The following is an 18,497-nucleotide window of genomic DNA, read 5'->3' as shown; positions in this document are numbered from 1 at the left end:
TAGTTATAGGACATGAGCTAGAACCCAGGTATAAGATGAAGAGAAAGTTGTGGGGAAGATTAGACACCACAGTTTTTACTAGCCTATCGTAGGAGTTTTACTAGCCTATAGTAGGAGTTAAAATGCCAACTGCTACACAATGACCCTACTTCTACTCTTTCATTTTCCCTTTACTTTTCTTAACACCTGTGCATTCTAGTATTATTTTAAAATAGGCTTGACATATTTCTACTCATATGTAATCTTTGGAACTCAGCTTTATTATTATTTTTATTATTTTATTTTATTTATTTATTTTTTATTAAATCATAGCTGTGTACATTAATGCAATCATGGGGCACCATACACTGGTTTTTATATACAATTTGACATATTTTCATCACACTAGTTAACATAGCCTTCCTGGCATTTTCTTAGTTATTGTGTTAAGACATTTAAATTCTACATTTAGCAAGTTTCAAATGTATCCTTGTAAGGTGCACTGTAGGTGTGGTCCCACCAACTACCCTCCCTCCACCCACCCTTCCCCCTCCTCAGCTTTTTTATAAAGAAAATGCCCTACTTTAAGAATGAATTGAATCACTTTCATCTCTCATGATTTGAAGAAATTCTTTATTAATAAATATATTTCTTTTATTAATAATAAAAAGAGAAAAAAATATATTTTTTAGTATGAAACAGGTATGGCAGAGAATTCTGACACACTTAAGTTCATGCTTTGACCCTTGACCAGCTAGTTTTACTATAACAATAAACACTTCATATGGTCAAAAGATCGCATCTCTAAGCCTTTCATGATTTTGACCACTGTACACTACTGATGACTAGGGTAAGTACATAACAATGGGAATAGCTTTAAAACACTACAAAAATAGAAATATTGATTCCCAACAGTGGGTAATTAATGCTGTTCTTGCATAAAGGACAGCACTTTCTATATCCTAAGAGTGACTAAGTCACCATTTAATGCAGCTGGGGACAAAAAATATTTTGCAGTCCAGAAGCCAATAAAATTAGCAAGCTAGTTATTTGCCTAATTTTCTGTTACTCCTGGAAAATGGGAAGCATCGTACTGATGTTTTCTTGACTGATCACAGAGAACATACACTAGGACAAGCTGTTGACATATTATTGTCAACATGAGTAACTGCCATCGTTAGTAGTAGAATTAGCTCTCATTATCTTTGATTGGCTTCACCTTAGAATGTAACACCCATTATTGATTTAAGATGAGCTTTTGTACAGAATAAATACTTTTAACTTAAAGGAGTTAAAGTACCCTTAAAAACTGAATCATTATATTAACTAATCACTGAAAATTCAGTAATTAGCATTTACTACTATAAGAAAATTAACAATGGTAATTTGACAAAGTTAATACTTCAAAGTATTAGTGTAGTAACACAATTTTTATGGGAAATACTCTAAGTGGGGCATGAGACCCTTGGATGCTACCATATAATGATTCCTTTATTATTTATCACAAGGACAAATCAAGTTAATATACTATCATTCTTTTTCTTTGAGATAGAATCTCACTCTGTTGCCCCAGGCTAAAATGCCATGGCATCAGCCTAGCTCACAGCTACATGAAACTTCTATGTTCAAGTGATCCTTCTGCCTCAGACTCCCAAGGTGCCTGCCATGATGCCAGGCTAGTTTTTCTATTTTTAGTAGAGACAGGGTCTCAGTCTTGCTCAAGCTGGTCCTGAACTTCTGAGCTCAAGAGGTCCAACCTTGGCCTCCCAGAGTTCAAGGACTGTAGTTGTGAGCCACCACACCCAGCTAACATATTATCATTATTGCCCAATGTGATATTAATATGTGCCAAGGTCCAAGTGTTTCTTCTGAGACATAGGGCACAGTGGGAGATGAGAATGTATTATGTGTGTAAATTTCCTATGAAAAGTTGCTTTGCTGGGGTCTGGAATATTTTGTTGTGCCAGGGAAAAACTCAAGGTCTATTTGTACATGTCAAAATGATATAGGATTGTGCTTGAAAAATCTTCTGTATGAAATAATTTGAGAATTTTTTTTTTAAGGATTGAGAAAAAAACTCTTTCAATCCAGAGAAGGTGAGAAAGAGAATAAATGAGATAAAGAAGCAGAGGAGCAGTTGTTTTTTATAGAAGAATACCATGTAAAAGAAGGCCTGGTACAGTGGCTCATTCCTGTAATCTTAGCATTCTGGGAGGCCAAGGCACGCCAATCAAATGGATTGCTTGAGCTCAGGAGTTATAGACCAGAGTGAGCAAGAGTGAGACCTCATCTCTACTAAAAATAGAAAAAACTAGGCAGGCATTGTAGCGGGCATCTGTAGTCCCAGCTACTCGGAAGGGAGGCTGAGGCAGGAGCATCACTTGAGCCAAGAGTTTGAGGTTACTGTAAGCTATGATGCCAGAGCACCCTACCCAAGATGACAGAGACTCTGTCTTAATACATACATACATACATACATACATATGTACATACATATATTAGAGAAAAATCATCATTTTATAATCCCAAATCCACTTATTCCTTCAAGAAAGGATCATCAATTAAAACTAATCCCATTGAGTAAAATAGTTGTCAAGGAACAAGATACACTTGTGATCTCAGATTATTATCTCACACAACACAATTATAAAATTTGTACTTTTACAATGGAGAGAACTGGCAGATAACTATGTTAACCAAATGACTAAATTTAGCTTCACCAGGTGTGAGCATACTGACATTTGCCTCCTGATATAAATCAACAATCGCCATGAATATAACTGAGAAGTAGAAGTGATCTTCCTTGAATTTGTTCATTAGGAAGAATGTGAGGCATTCTGTCATACAATTATCCCAGACTTCTCAAAAAATCAATATTAAAGGAGATAAAGGAAGGTGATTAGGTTTTAAAAGACTAAAGGGTTATACTAACTGAAACTGCAATGCATGAATGTTGATGGATTCAGAATTTAAACAAACTATAAAAGAAATGTAGGGGCAATGGGAGAAATTTGAATATGAATGGCATACTAGAAGATATTGAATTCAATTTAATCTTCTTAGGTGCAATGATGGCATTGTGGCTACGCAGGACAATGTCCTGTTTGAGAGATAGACATCCTGAACTATTTAGGCTGAGAGGCCCAGAATAAAAAAGCCTGCAACTTATTTTCAAATGATCCACCACGAAAACTATCAACCAATAAATATATAAATTAGAATGAGCATAAGTGTGGAAATACATTAAAAATTATGACAGTTATACAAGTGTTCATTATAATGTTCCTTCAACTTTTCTCAGGTTTGAAATTATTCAATATAAACAGTGAGAGAAGTTTATTTTGTTTAGAAATGTTGTTTGCATGCTTTAAAAACCACGTTTGTCTTCAGGCTCGTGGACATACGTCCATGCACCCAGGCTGGACGGTTCAAACCTGGCCCTAGCCTGCTAAACAACAATGACAACTGCAACAAAAAAACACCCAGGCATTGTGGTGGGCATCTGTAGTCCAAGCTACTTGGGAGGCTGAGGCAAGAGAATTACTTAAGCCCAAGAGCTGGAGGTTGCTGTGAGCTGTGACGCTACGGCACTCTGCCGAGGGTGACATAGTGAGACTCTGTCTCGAACAAAAAAAAAGTTGTCCTCATAAAAATTAGGAAAATTTTAGTCCTTCAGTGTCCTAAAATTAAAAACAATTGAAAAGATGTTACCATAAATGAATTAATATAGGTAATAATAATTACATGAGTGTTTTTTTGTGTGCTTCAGAAAGTTTCTGATATGCAATACGTTCTTTTAAAGTGTTTGATAAATAAACAGAGATATATGTATCTTGGTGCCCACAGTTTCTGACCTAAGAAATAAAAGACCTGTGCATACTCCTGGCCACATCAATAAAATGTGCAAATATCCGCAGACAGCAGCCTCTCCCCACCCAGCATCTGCCCCTTTGTTGAATGAGCTACATTAGCAGTTAAGGACCGGGACCACTTGGATAGCTAAAGTTTGACATCATTTAAGAAGTATGGATAATATTCTGACCCTATAATGAATAAACAATAAAGGGAAATTAGAGCACTTCACTCTGTCTCTTGGAGTTCTGCAATTTCCATTGGTCAAGTCTGGCCAACATCGGTACTGACTCCAAAGTGATAATCCTTCAAACAAGATTAAAAAAGTCAACTGTGTTTTCCACATTTACTTAAATGTCCAGCATCATCTTCACATTTCTCCCTTTACCCTTGATCCAGTGAAATTTGGTTTGATGTCAGATCCCAATAAATTCAGTAATATTGGGGTATATATTTTTTGCTAACTAGCTGACAAACTCTCAATCCAAATGAAAGAAGTGATAATGGTAGAATTCCAGAAATGAGTAGGTAAGTGTGCCAACAATTTTGAAAAGACAGAGAGGACTTTTCTCTTATTCCAAAGCTGTGTTAACTATGTGACCATGAGTTAATCATTGTTGATGTTCACATATTTTTTTTCTTTCCAGGCAACTGACAGAGGTCATGGATCTTTCTAGGTTTAAAAACTTAAAATACTTATGGCTTCATCGTAACAAGGTAATATATATTATATGTCAATTACTAAAATTAAATTACTATCTTCATCTCTTGTTTTTAATAGAGCTAATCCTCAAAAGTACAATATTTTATATTCAAAATTTAAATTTAGGTAGGAAACTGATGTTTGACTATATATCTGACAAATCTGGTATATATATCTGGTGTATACTGTGCATTTCTATCCGTGTGTATATACATTCACATGCATACATACACACATACACGTTATGTTGAACAAGGACAATCTGTGAGATGCTATCAGATTGCACTTTTACTTTTATCTCTCATGTTCTGTCAAAACTGCTCTGTGGAGGCTATTCCTTCCCAGGTTTGTGGTGGAACACTTGGATAGTCTTATGACATTTTTCATCTCAGGTAATACAAAATCTTACAGTACATTTGTGTGATAGTCATAGTCTCACTTCACAATGGGAATCTTCATTCACAAGTGAGTTACTCCATAAGCAGTGAGAGGTGACAGCAGCTGGCCACTTGCCTACTGTGTTACCTGGGTGGTGTGATTGGCTGTTTTCATCTCTCTCTCCTCCATTCCAGTCTTCTCCAGGTTTGGTATGGAATGGGGTGGTGTTGTGATAGAGGAAGGCATTTGCTTTGTACCCTCTGGTACTAACAGATGTTCAAAGTTGATCCTTCTCTTTATGGGTAATTCAGAAGCTTCCCTTTTAGGCTTCTCTAACACTGAGTCCTCTTCAGCAGCTACTCCTGACCTCACCTCACATTTATCCTAGGGCTAATTAACAACTGATAGTCTCCTGGCATTGGCAAACTACCGCCTTTGATAGAATCCCTGGTTAAGTGCCCCAGCTCAACATTCCTGCAGTGATCCAGTTCCAAAGAGTCACACACCTTTGTTCTCAAGTCAGAGGCCAAGAGGATTGGTACCACCTATATGCTACTCAAACTGATTTACTTTCCTTGGGAAGTGTCAAGCACCAGGCCACCATGTCCCCGCGAGGAAATATATCTCAAGGTCACTTTAGGAGTATGGTCCTTAGAGCTTCTTTTAAAGGCTAGGGTATAGGAGGCAGTAATAGCAGCCTGAGTGTAGGACTCCAAGTTCTTCCCAAGTACAAGAGCAAGACTAAACTAAAATTCTAACCAAGATGGCCATTACAAGTTAGCTAGTCAGTAAGTTGTTTTCACCTTTCAAAAATTCAGCTTTCCAACAGCTTGTATTTTGTTCTTATATAGTACACTGAGAACCCAATATTAGCATTTTGAATTTAGATTTTCAAACACTAGCTGATAAAAAAACATAATTTGAGTTTTCAGCAGTAGTCTGCCCGTCGAGCAGTAGTCCAGACTCACAGCACTGAATCTTTAAATAGCTATGTTTATGAAAATATTTCAATATTTTATTGCATTTTTAGTCTCTTAAAAAAACTGAGTGGAAAATGGAAAATTAAAGTGCTCTAGTATTAACTATAAACATAAATCTCATAAACTTGAAATAATTTCTGGAAGAACAACACAAATACCTTCAAGGCCCAAGCAGCTAACAACTGAAATGGAAAGTGCATGCACCACTTAAGGGTGTAGGAGTTCAAAACTCTTTTTAAAAAACACTCTGCCACAAATTATCCTGGGTCACACTGTGCAACTTCTGATTAGAAAAACATGGAAATCATCAGGCACAGCAACAGTGACTAATCTTTGTTTTTAGCGTGTGGTGCTTGATGGTGTTCAGTTTGCAAGGAAAGAATGTGTACAAATGTTGGCAATGAGTCCAAAGAGAGAGGTATAATTAAGGATTTTATAATACTTTTCAGCTTTCTTTCTGGGGGTGGATATCGTGGGACCTGCCACCACTCATTGAATTTGCACACACTTGACTTGGAGAGACATCGTGCACTAGGAAGGGACTGCATGATATAGACTATGCCACTTTCTTTGTTTTGAAAGTGGTGGAAGCAGGTGGTGCCTGTGACTCAAAGGAGTAGGGTGCTGGCCCCATATACTTGGAGGTGGTGGGTTCAAGTCTGTTCCTGGCCAAAAACTGCCAAAAAAAAAAAAAGTGGTTGAAGCAGGGAAGGAATGCAACAAGATGCTGAATTCTTTTCTTGTGCTTGATAATGGGAAACAAACTATGTTATTGACTAAATCATCATCACTTATTTTTTTCTGTTAGAAACAGACTTGTTTTGTCCATGAAACACTGAAAAGATATCATACCTGAGACAGGATTTGAGTGGCCATGGAATAAGTGAATAAGCTACAGTGAGTTTTCTTTTTTTTTAATTTTTAAAAAATTTTCAAACTGGGTGTGAAGAAACGGAAAGAAGGTGGCCTTCTGCAACCAGGGAGAGAGCCCTCACCAGAACTCATCCAGAATGAGAACTGCAGTGAACATTTGAATCTGACCAGTGCCCTGGAGCCAAATCTAGCTGAATTCAACTGAGTCAAACCAAATCTTGAGGAGTCTAGATATTGCTGCGCTGCGACACACGATCATGCCTGCTGGACCTCTGAAAGAGCTGCACCACGACCCGTGACCCACCATCTGCACCTGCCCAACCCCGGTAAGAGCTGCACTGCGACCCACAACCAGCGCCTCCCCAGACTTACGTACGAGTGGCGCTGCAACCTGCGACCTGCAGCCCATGCACGCCAGGCTTCGGCATGCCCTGACCAGAAACTCCAGGAGCCACGCAACCCCGTGTCCTCCCTCCGGTACCCTCCCTGCCTCCACACTGCCTCACTCGTCTGGCCAGGAAGTCTGGTAGCTGTGTGCCCTCCAGAGCCCTCCCTGCCTCTGCACTGAGTCCTTCTCCTGGCCAGAAACTGCTGGAGCCTTGGGCCCTCAATGCCAAAGTCACTGGTCGCCAGGCACTCCCAGAACCATGTGCACCATCCCCAGCCCTGTTGCTTGATCCAGAGTGTCACACTCTGGAGCTGCTCCCACAACCAGAACTCCTTGGATGGGACAGCCCCAGAGGAGCTACACAGGGTCACTCCCTACAAAGATCCAGCAACAATAGAGTGATCCCACTGAGGTCTAATCTTGGAGAGACACCTCCCCAACACTGAGGATGGCCAGAGACAACGCTGAAAAACAATCATGAGGCGAAATCAATAGAAATACACTGGCAATACGAATAATCAAAGTAGATCAACTCACCCAATGAACAATGGGGGCAGACACAGCACAAGATCCTATGCACAAACAAATAGCTGAGATGTCAGAAATCGAATTCAGAATCTGGATAGCAAACAAGATTGAATTAGAATTCCAAGCAGTAACCCAAAAGATATCTCAAGAATTCAATGAATTCAAAGACCAAATGACCAAAGATTTTGACACATTGAGACAAGAAGTTGGAGCCCTCAAAGATCTGAGAAACACAGTAGAATCCCTCAATAACAGAATGGAGCAAGCAGAAGAAAGGATTTCTGAAATTGAAGACAAAGCTTTCGAATGCTCCCAAACTCTCAAAAAGGAAGAGAAATGGAGGGCAAAAACAGATCACTCTCTCAGAGAGCTCTGGGATATTTCGAAGGAAACCGATATTCGTATTATAGGGATCCCCAAAAGCGAAAAAGTGTCTTCACAAGGCACAGAGTCTCTTCTCCATGAGATTATGAAGGAGAACTTTCCAGACATGCCAAGAGATTCTGAAATTCAGATAGCACACAGTTTCAGAACTCCAGCACGACTCAACCCAAATAAGACATCCTCCAGACACATCATAATCAACTTCACTAAAGTTAATATGAAGGAGAAAATTCTGAAAGCAGCCAGAAGAAAGAAAACCATCACCTACAAGGGGAAGAATACTAGAATAACTGCAGATCTCTCTGCTGAAACCTTTCAAGCTAGAGAGGATGGTCATCGACCTTTAATCCCGTAAACCAAAATAACTTTCAACACAGGATCCTGTACCCAGTTAAACTGAGTTTCATTTATGATGGAGAAATTAAATACTTTAATGACATTCACATGTTGAAGAAATTTGCCACAACTAAACCAGGTCTCCAGGATATTCTCAGACCTATCCTCCATAAAGACCAGCGTAATCCTCCACCATAAAAGTAAACCCACCCAGAAAATTTTGATCAAATTCCAACTTCCACAGTCACAAAAGGATTAAAAATGTCCACCGGACTCTTGAAAGGCTTATCAATATTCTCAATTAATGTGAATGGTTTAAATTGTCCTCTAAAGAGGCACAGGTTGGCTGACTGGATACAAAAACTCAAGCCAGATATCTGCTGCATACAAGAATCTCACCTTACATTAAAAGACAAACATAGACTCAAGGTGAAGTGATGGTCATCTATACTCCAGGCAAATGGAAAGCAGGAAAAAGCAGGCATTGCAATCCTATTCACAGATGCAATAGGCTTTAAACCCACCAAAATAACGAAGGATAAGGATGGACACTTCATATTTGTTAAAGGTAATACTCAATATGATGAGATTTCATTATTAATATTTATGCACCCAACCAGAATGCACCTCAATTTATAAGAGAAACTCTAACAGACATGAGCAACTTGATTTCCTCCAGTTCCACAGTAGTTGGAGATTTTAACACCCCTTCAGCAGTGCTGGATTGATCCTCCAAAAAGAAGCTAAGCAAAGAAATTTTAGATTTAAACTTAACCATTCAACATCTGGACTTAACAGACATCTACATAACATTTCATCCCAACAAAACTGAATACACATTCTTCTCATCAGCCCATGGAACATACTCCAAAATCGACCACGTCCTAGGCCACAAATCTAACCTCAGCAAATTTAAAAAAAATAGAAATCATTCCTTGCATCTTCTCAGACTATCATGGAATAAAAGTTGAACTTAATAACAACAGGAATCTGCATACCCATACAAAAACATGGAAGCTAAATAACCTTATGCTGAAGGATAGATGGGTTATAGATGAGATTAAGAAGGACATCACCAAATTTTTGGAACAAAACAACAATGAAGACACGATGTATCAGAACCTCTGGGATACTGCAAAGGCAGTGCAAAGAGGGAAATTTATAGCACTTCAAGCCTTCCTCAAGAAAACGGAAAGAGAGGAAGTTAATAACTTAATGGGACATCTCAAGCAACTGGAGAAGGAAGAACATTCCAACCCCAAACCTAGCAGAAGAAAAGAAATAACCAAAATCAGAACAGAATTAAATGAAATTGAAAACAAAGAATTATACAAAAGATCAATAAATCCAAAAGCTGGTTTTTTTAAAAGGTTAATAAAATAGATAAACCTTTGGCCAACCTAACCAGGAAAAAAAGAGTAAAATTTCTAATTTCATCAATCAGAAATGGTAAAGATGAAATAACAACAGACCACTCAGAAATTCAAAAAATCCTTAATGAATATTACAAGAAACTTTACTCTCAGAAATATGAAAATCTGAAAGAAATAGACCAATATTTGGATGTACGCCACCTACCAAGACTTAGCCAGAAAGAAGTAGAAATGTTGAATAGGCCTATATCAAGTTCTGAAATAGCATCGACTATACAAAATCTCCCTAAAAAGAAAAGCCCAGGACCAGATGGCTTTACGTCAGAATTCTACCGAACCATTAAAGAAGAATTAGTACCTATATTACTAAACCTCTTCCAAAATATAGAAAAAGAAGGAACACTACCCAACACATTCTACAAAGCAAACATCACCTTGATCCCTAAACCAGGAAAATACCCAACAAGAAAAGAAAATTATAGACCAATATCACTAATGAATATTGATGCAAAAACACTCAATAAGATCCTAATAAACAGAATCCAACAACACATCAAAAAAATTATACACCATGACCAAGTGGGATTTTCCCAGGGTCTCAAGGCTGGTTCAATATATGTAAATCTATAAATGTAATTTAGCACATAAACAAACTCAAAAATAAAGACCATACAATTCTCTCAATTGATGCAGAAAAAGCTTTTGACAATATCCAGCATACCTTCATGATCAGAACACTTAAGAAAATTGGTATAGAAGGGAAATTCCTTAAACTGATAGAGGCCATCTACAGCAAACCCACAGCTAATATCGTATTGAATGGAGTTAAATTGAAATCATTTCCAATTAGATCAGGAACCAGGCAAGGTTGCCCATTATCTCCATTGCTCTTTATCATTGTAATGGAAGTTTTAGCCATTGCAATTAGGGAATAAAAGGTGATCAAGGGTATCTATATAGGGTCAGAAGAGATCAAACTTTCACTCTTCGCAGATGACATGATCCTATATCTGGAAAACACTAGGGATTCTACTACAAAACTTTTAGAAGTGATCAAGGAATACAGCAATGTCTCAGGCTACAAAATCAAAAACCCATAAATCTGTAGCCTTTATATATACCAACAATAGCCATGCCAAAAAAACAAACAAACAAACAAAAAAACAGTCAAGGACTCTATTCCTTTCACAGTAGTGCCAAAGAAGATGAAATATTTGGAAGTTTATTAATAAAGGATGTGAAAGATCTCTATAAAGAGAACTATGAAACTTTAAGAAAAGAAATAGCTGAAGATGTTAACAAATGGAAAAACATACCATGCTCATGGCTGGGAAGAATCAACATTGTTAAAATGTCTATACCACCCAAGCAATATATAATTTTAATGCAATTCCTTTTAAAGCTCCATTGTCATACTTTAAAGATCTTGAAAAAATACTTCGTTTTATATGGAATCAGAAAAAACCTTGAATAGCCAAAACATTACTCAGAAATAAAAGCAAAGCAGGAGGAATCACGCTACCAGACCTGAGACTGTACTATAAATCGATAGTGATCAAAACAGCATGGTACTGGCACAAAAACAGAGAAGTAGATGTCTGGAACAGAATAGAGAACCAGGAGTTGAATCCAGCTACTTACTGTTATCTGATCTTTGACAAGCCAATTAAAAACATTCAATGGGGAAAAGATTCCCTATTTAACAAATGGTGCTGGGTGAACTGGCTGGCGATCTGTAAAAGACTGAAACTGGACCCACACCTTTCACCATTAACTAAGATAGACTCTCACTGGATAAAAGATTTAAACTTAAGACATGAAACTATAAAAATACTTGAAGAAAGTGCAGGGAAAACTCTTGAAGGAATTGGCCTGGGTGAATATTTTATGAGGAGGACTCCCCAGACAACTGAAGCAGTATCAAAAATACATTACTGGGACCTGATCAAACTAAAAAGCTCCTGCATAGCCAAGAACATAGTAAGTAAAGCAAGCAGACAGCCCTCAGAATGGGTGAAAATATTTGTAGGTTATACCTCCGATAAAGGTCTAATAACCAGAATCCATAGAGGACTCAAATGTATTAGCAAGAAAAGAACAAGTGATCCCATCTCAGGGTGGGCAAAGGACTTGAAGAGAAACTTCTCTAAAGAAGACAGACGCACAATCTACAAACACACGATAAAAAACTCATCATCCTTAATCATCAGACAAATGGAAATCAAAACTACTTTGAGATATCACCTAACCCTAGTAAGAGTAGCCCACATAACAAAATCCCAAGACCAGAGATGTTGGCGTGGATGTGGAGAAAAGGGCACACTTCTACACTGCTGGTGGGAATGCACACTAATACATTCCTTTTGGAAGAATGTTTGTAGAATACTTAGAGATCTAAAAGTAGACCTGCCATTCGATCCTATAATTTCTTTACTAGGTATATACCCAGAAGACCAAAAATCACAATATAACAAAGGCATCTGTACCAGAATGTTTATTGCAGCCCAATTCATAATTGCTAAGTCATGGAAAAAGCCCAAGTGCCCATCGATCCACGAATGGATTAATATATTGTGGTATATGTACACAATGGAATATTATGCAGCCTTAAAGAAAGATGGAGACTTTACCTTTGTCATGTTTACATGGATGGAGCTGGAACATATTCTTCTTAGCAAAGTATCTCAGGAATGGAAGAAAAAGTATTCAATGTACTCAGCCCTACTATGAAGCTAATTTATAGCTTTCACATGAAGGCTATAACCCAACTATAGCACAAGAATATGGGGAAAGGGCCAAGGCAGGGGAAGGGAGGGAGGAGGTTAGGGTGGAGGGAGGATAATGGGTGGGGCCGCACCCACGGTGCATCTTAGAATGGGTACAGGCGAAACCTTCTAAATGTAGAATACAAATGTCTACATACAATAACTAATAAAATGCCATGAAGGCTACGTTGAATAGTTTGATGAGAATATTTCAGATTGTATATCAAACCAGCACATTGTACCCCTTGATTGCACTAATGTACACAGCTATGATTTAACAATAAAAAAGCAGATATCCAAAAATAAATGAATAAATAAATAAATATTATGATAAATGTTTATTTAAAATAAAAAAAAATTTTAAACTGATGTGAGCGTACACACAATTAGGTTACATTGTTTGCATTTGAATAGTCCAAGTTGTAGTCATTCCTCTCACCCAGAGAGTGTGCCATAGACCAGCAATTGTTCCCACTCTCTCTGCTTCCTCCTCTCCCTCTCTCTCCTTGAATCAATTGAGTTTTTTTCTCATGTGAGCATGTTGTTGTTAATCTACAAGTTTCAAATAGTATTGACTACACATGATGCTTATTTTTCCATTCTTGTGATACCTTACCTAGGAGAGTATTTTCCAAATCCATCCAAGTTGTAACAAAGTATACAAAATCCAAACTTTTTAATGGCTGAATAGTATTCTATGGTATGCATATACCACAGTGTATTAATACATTCAGTGTGCTAAAGGGCACTTGTTGATCAATAATTGGTGCTAAGTTGCCTGAGTATTCACATTCCATCAAAAATTAGTCTTATTCAGATCCTAAATTCTACTGGACATATTAACTACTATAGTGTTTCATCCAAGTTAATACATAAAATTTTAATTCTGAGTTTTTGAAAATCTATAATTATGCTAGGTTGACCACCAAGAAGATATTATGCCTCTGTAGAAATGTTGTGGACAATTGTGGTAAAAAAAATTATTCCTGAAATATGAATATAAATATTTAGAACTGTAACATTTTATTAAGAATGATCTGAATTAATGACCAGCATTGTTCTCAAATTAGTGATTATCTTAGACTACTAAAAATAAAGCAGCAGGAGTTAAACAATGTGAACACATCTTTTGTGTTTATTCACTCATTCAATCCACAATACTTATTGAGGTCTGTAAGGACATTATTGGGTTGTCCATTATCTCCTTTTCCCTATTTAACAGAAATCCTGGTTTGGGTTTTGTACATACGCCTCCATTCTATTCAAGCAGGTGGTCCCACATAGTCTAGGGGCGGGGGGATTCTGAGCTGTCTAAACCCATCAGGATAATCCCACCCTCCCGGGGAATGACTAGTCTATGTGAATGGACATATAACCCGATTGGAATGAAGATGTGAGGGCACATCTGCTGGGAGCCTTCTGGGACAGGTTTCCGGATTCCTGAAAAAGGGCAATAGAAGAGAGGTCCAGTGTTCCCTCTGGAGGTTTTCTTGGATTTGAAGGCAGGAACTATCCTGCCAAGTTGCTGAATCTAATGTTTAGAGAAAGGCAGAGTCCCGAGAATCAGGGTGTTACCAAGACTTGAGGCTCTCACAACTTCTGGTCTTGTTGATATGTGAGATCATTAATGTTCTTATTCTATGTGCTGATTTGAGTTGGGCTTAGGAGTTGCTTGGAGCCCAAAGCATCCTACTTGATATATCTTATTCTTGTGCTTGTTGAACTACTAACAGAATATAACAGTAAATGTGATGACCTCTGTACTAGTGATAAAATTAAGATGGGCAGAGAGTGGCTCTGCTCCTGGGGAGGACACTGGATTTGTAAGCTGCCTGAGATGAGGGAATTCAGGGATCTTTGGAGGCAGAGTTTAGTTTGTAGAGTTTGGAACCTAGTATGCCAAAAGGATGCGTACTTCTCCCAGTCATTGTTTAGTGATTATAAAACTTGAGCTTCTGGCCTGAACACAGGCTAGCTGATAAAATAGGGACAAGTGTGTTTCCAGGGACCTCTAATGTCCCAACTTTCCTACCTTTGCCCCAGCAACACCGGTCCCTTCATGATGCTTGCTGAGTGCTAGTTTCCTCCTCCTACTCCATAGAGATTCACTGTCCTGTGACTCCTTTGGGGATCATGTTTTCCTAATGTCTTCTGATTTAATCATATTTTCCTAATGTCTCCTGATTTAATCAGAAAGGTCTCTGAGACCCTTCCTGGTCTCATCCCCTAAGGAGCCTAACCTGGAGAATTTCAGTCCTCAAGTTCATTCTTTCCCACTTTTCAAGAGAAATGGGTTTGGCTCAGATAAGTAATCTGAGTGATTTGCATTGCATACTACATTTACGTGACACGTATCTATCATCTACTTCTGTTTTGGCTCATTACTTCAAAATTTTTCTTTTACAGGTGTCCAATAACGAGTTCTGCATTCGTATTATTGTTGCCACAAAATGTTATAATAGTATGCTTCTGTTTCTGGAAGTACAGCAGTACTTTAGTATATTTCATTTTGTCTCAGATTAGAATAAGCATTTGATGGAGAACCTGTGTAAAGCTTTACCAGACAACTATCCAAATAGGAATCAGGATTTCTGCTGTGCAGCAGAAACCAAAGAGATATTACATTTTATAAATTCAGTTTAAATGAAAAGACCTTTTCTGGCAAAGTCATTGTTTATAAACATAATCATCTAAAGAATAATTGAAATACTTGTTAATATAAATAAGTATGAATACTTAAAATATTTATTTAAATTAATAATAACATCACCCATACTGACCAGAGTATGGTCAGATAAGAATTAATATTTTAAGAACATTCTTGGGCTCATCCTTCTGTGCTGCTAAGATATGTCGCTGTTTCTTATCCCCAGAACAGGCAGCACATATTAAGAATTTGGTACATACCACAAACTGATGAATTTTAGGAAGAACATAGGTGTAGAAAATCAACAAATCATAATTCAAAACTTAAAATAACCATTTCTAATGTGCCAGCACAAATATTTGAGAAATAATTCTCTGAATGAAGTACCTTTTTAGATAGTTTTACAATATGCTTTGTATCATGGAATTTTTGTTGGCCTTTTAAGTCAGATTTATTTGTGTTTTGTTTGGGTTTATATATATTTATTCATTCATTTCTACATACTATACCTTATTCCGAAAAATCTATTTAGAGCGGTACAAACTCCATGGTAGGGTGTAAGACCTATTTAAAAACTAAATCAACTAGCATACATTTCATATAATTTGGGCTCTTAATGCGTTTCTGTCACCTTAGGGCAACGTTAGTTATATTCCTCGTGTCAACTTTTTTCAAAGAATTATTTTGCCAAACATTTAAAACCTCCTTATAAAAGAAAATCAACATAAATAATATAAACGAGGCCTCACTGCATGGGTGTGAAATTTGAGGATATGTTCAATGTATGTCTAGTTATGATTTTAAATCACTTAAACAAGAAATATAACCTATTTTTAGAAAGCAGACGTATAAATATTTTAGTAACTTGGAAATGAGACGGGAAAACATGAGAATAAAAGTTTATTTAGATTGGTTAAAAATAGTTACTTCTGAATGTTTTTGAAGCACAGATTTTAAGTACTGTTCATATTTTAAGCTAAGGCAGAAATGAATGCATTGTTTTAATCTGCTGGACAAAAATACTATAAAAATGAAGTTAGGAATCTTAAAAGTATATTGAATTTTTTTCTTTTTTGCTCCTACATAATTCATTATATGTATAACATTAAAATTCTCCTCAATACACAAAGTTCTATGTAAATTTAGAAAACATTGTGATTTTAGTACTCAAACATACAGTAATACACCCTTTTAATGAACATATAATTATAGAATTATTCATAATTTCACCATGTTGTTTAATCACTGGTCTATGGAGTTTTTGTCCCTAAGATTTTCAATCTCCCTACTACTGGCTTTTTCAACCGGATAATTCTTGACTTGGGGGTAGGGTGTGCCATCCTGTGCATTTTAGAATGTTCAGCAGAGTCCCTGGCCTCTACCTGTTAGTTCCCAGAAGACTCCACCCAGGAGTGGCAAATAAAAATATTTCCAGACATTTTTAAATGCCCCCACTCCCACTCCCCACTGAAAATCACTCAGTACAGAAGACAAAGTGATCTTTGTGTTTTTTTGTTTGTTTGTTTGTTTTTAATTGTTTGGGATTCATTGAGGATACAAAGAATTAGGTTACACTGATTGCATTTGTAAGGTACAGTCCCTCTTATAATTGTGTCCCACCCCCAAGAGGTGTGCCATACACTGTGACCTCCCCTTATTCCCCTCCCCCCTCTTCCCTTTCCCTCATTCCCTTGCCCCCACAACCTTGTATTAGATCACGACAAAGTGATCTTTGGAAACCTAAGAGAAAACATGTCACTCTTCTGCTCAAAACTTCCCCTGGTTTCCTGTTACTTTCATCCAGTTCTTACAGTGACCTACAAAGTCCTACACAAGTTGGGCCCCTTATTATCTCTCTGACCTCATTACTTACCATCTCTCCCTGACTCACACGCATTAAAAAATTTTACAAAGTGGTGGCCAACATACAGAAAATATTTTGTAAATATTTTGATTTTAAATCCTGAACCGGGAGGATTTGATTTGTAGACTTGAACTACCTATGAAAATCAATACTCTGTCATAGTTAAGCTAGAACTCTGCTGTTAACAGGGCTTATGCCTGTTATCCTAGGACTCTGGGAGACCCAAGCAGGCAGATTGCTTGAGCTCAGGACCAGCATGAATAAGAGCAAGTAAAAATAGAAAAATTAGCCAGGCCTGGTGGTATGCACCTATAGTCCCAGCTATTCAGGAGGCTGAGGCAGGAGGATCACCTGAGCCAGGAATTTGAGGTTGCAATTAGCTATGATGATACCACTGTACTCTACGGGGCAAGGGTTTGGGGGAAGAATCAAGTTCAGAAAGTAACAGGATCAAAGGGAGCCATGATCAAAACCATCCCACAGAGCTAGTTTTCCACAAACACTGTTTGACTTTCCAAACAACAATAGAAGTGCCAGCTTACACTCTTGGTGTCACCAGCACCAGCCAGTGGACACATCTGACATCATCACTGCCACCATTTCCTCTGCTAAAAAACACAAGTATTTTTGTCTCCATCTCTGCTACCAGAATTAACTCTCAAGTGTCTCCACTTGTTTGCTTTAATAGTTCTTGATTTGAAGAGTGACTTAGCCTCGGTCATGAGTCCACTCCTGGCTGCTAGCTATCTGGAAGAGCAAATACCTTAAAAAATGAGAGTAGGGTCTGACTGCCACCAACACTGGGATTCCTTGTATTATGGGAAGAGATTTAGATGCTGGGAAGCCCCAAAAATGTAACAGTGTCTCCCACTTTATATTAGATAATGTTCAGAAAGCTGAAAATCAAAGGAACAGCACCAGTATCTGTGTAAATAATTTCTTCCTAGAATGAGTATTTATTTAATAAATCAGTATTGAACTCAAAGTTAGGGCAGAGCTATGGTTCTGTCACTAACCAACTAATAATATTTATCAAATCACTCCTAAGAGCTATGCTACTTCTTGTGCAATATGGGGTACTGCCTGTCTTTCTTTTTTTCTGGATTACATTCTGCAGTGGCTTTCTGAGAAAGGGTTGCACATGGTAATTTTTCAAAATGGTGCTTTCTTGCACTTGTCAAATTGGGGCCATTATTTTGGCATATTTGGTTGGCTAGCATCCCTTGCATTGTTTTTTGTTTGTTTGCTTGCCTTTGTGCTAAGAATGATTAACATGAAATCTACCTTCTTAAAAAAATTTTAAGTGCACAATTCTATATTATCAACCATAGGCAGTAACTTGTATAGCAGAACCTTAGAATTTATTTATCTTGCATAACTGAGACTTTGTACCCATTGAGAGATATTTCTTCTCCCCTCTTGCCCCTGGCAGCCACCATTTTCCTCT

The 18,497-nt window shown here is 37.5% G+C and overlaps 1 protein-coding gene across 1 annotated transcript in view; it reads left to right on the top strand.

The window, feature by feature from the left end:
• LRRC72 (leucine rich repeat containing 72) overlaps nt 1-18,497 on the top strand; it is a 77,521-nt gene that overhangs the window by 29,607 nt on the left and 29,417 nt on the right. Inside the window, exon 4 of the mRNA XM_053608693.1 lies at nt 4,479-4,548. Within this exon, the coding sequence (XP_053464668.1) occupies nt 4,479-4,548 (70 nt within the window). The remainder of the gene's footprint in view (nt 1-4,478; nt 4,549-18,497) is intronic.

The sequence above is a fragment of the Nycticebus coucang genome, chromosome 11 (genome assembly GCF_027406575.1).
Source record: "Nycticebus coucang isolate mNycCou1 chromosome 11, mNycCou1.pri, whole genome shotgun sequence".
In the NCBI taxonomy this organism is placed as follows: domain Eukaryota; kingdom Metazoa; phylum Chordata; class Mammalia; order Primates; family Lorisidae; genus Nycticebus; species Nycticebus coucang.
Note: the sequence above shows the minus strand (reverse complement) of the source record. Positions and strands in the feature narration are given on the sequence as shown.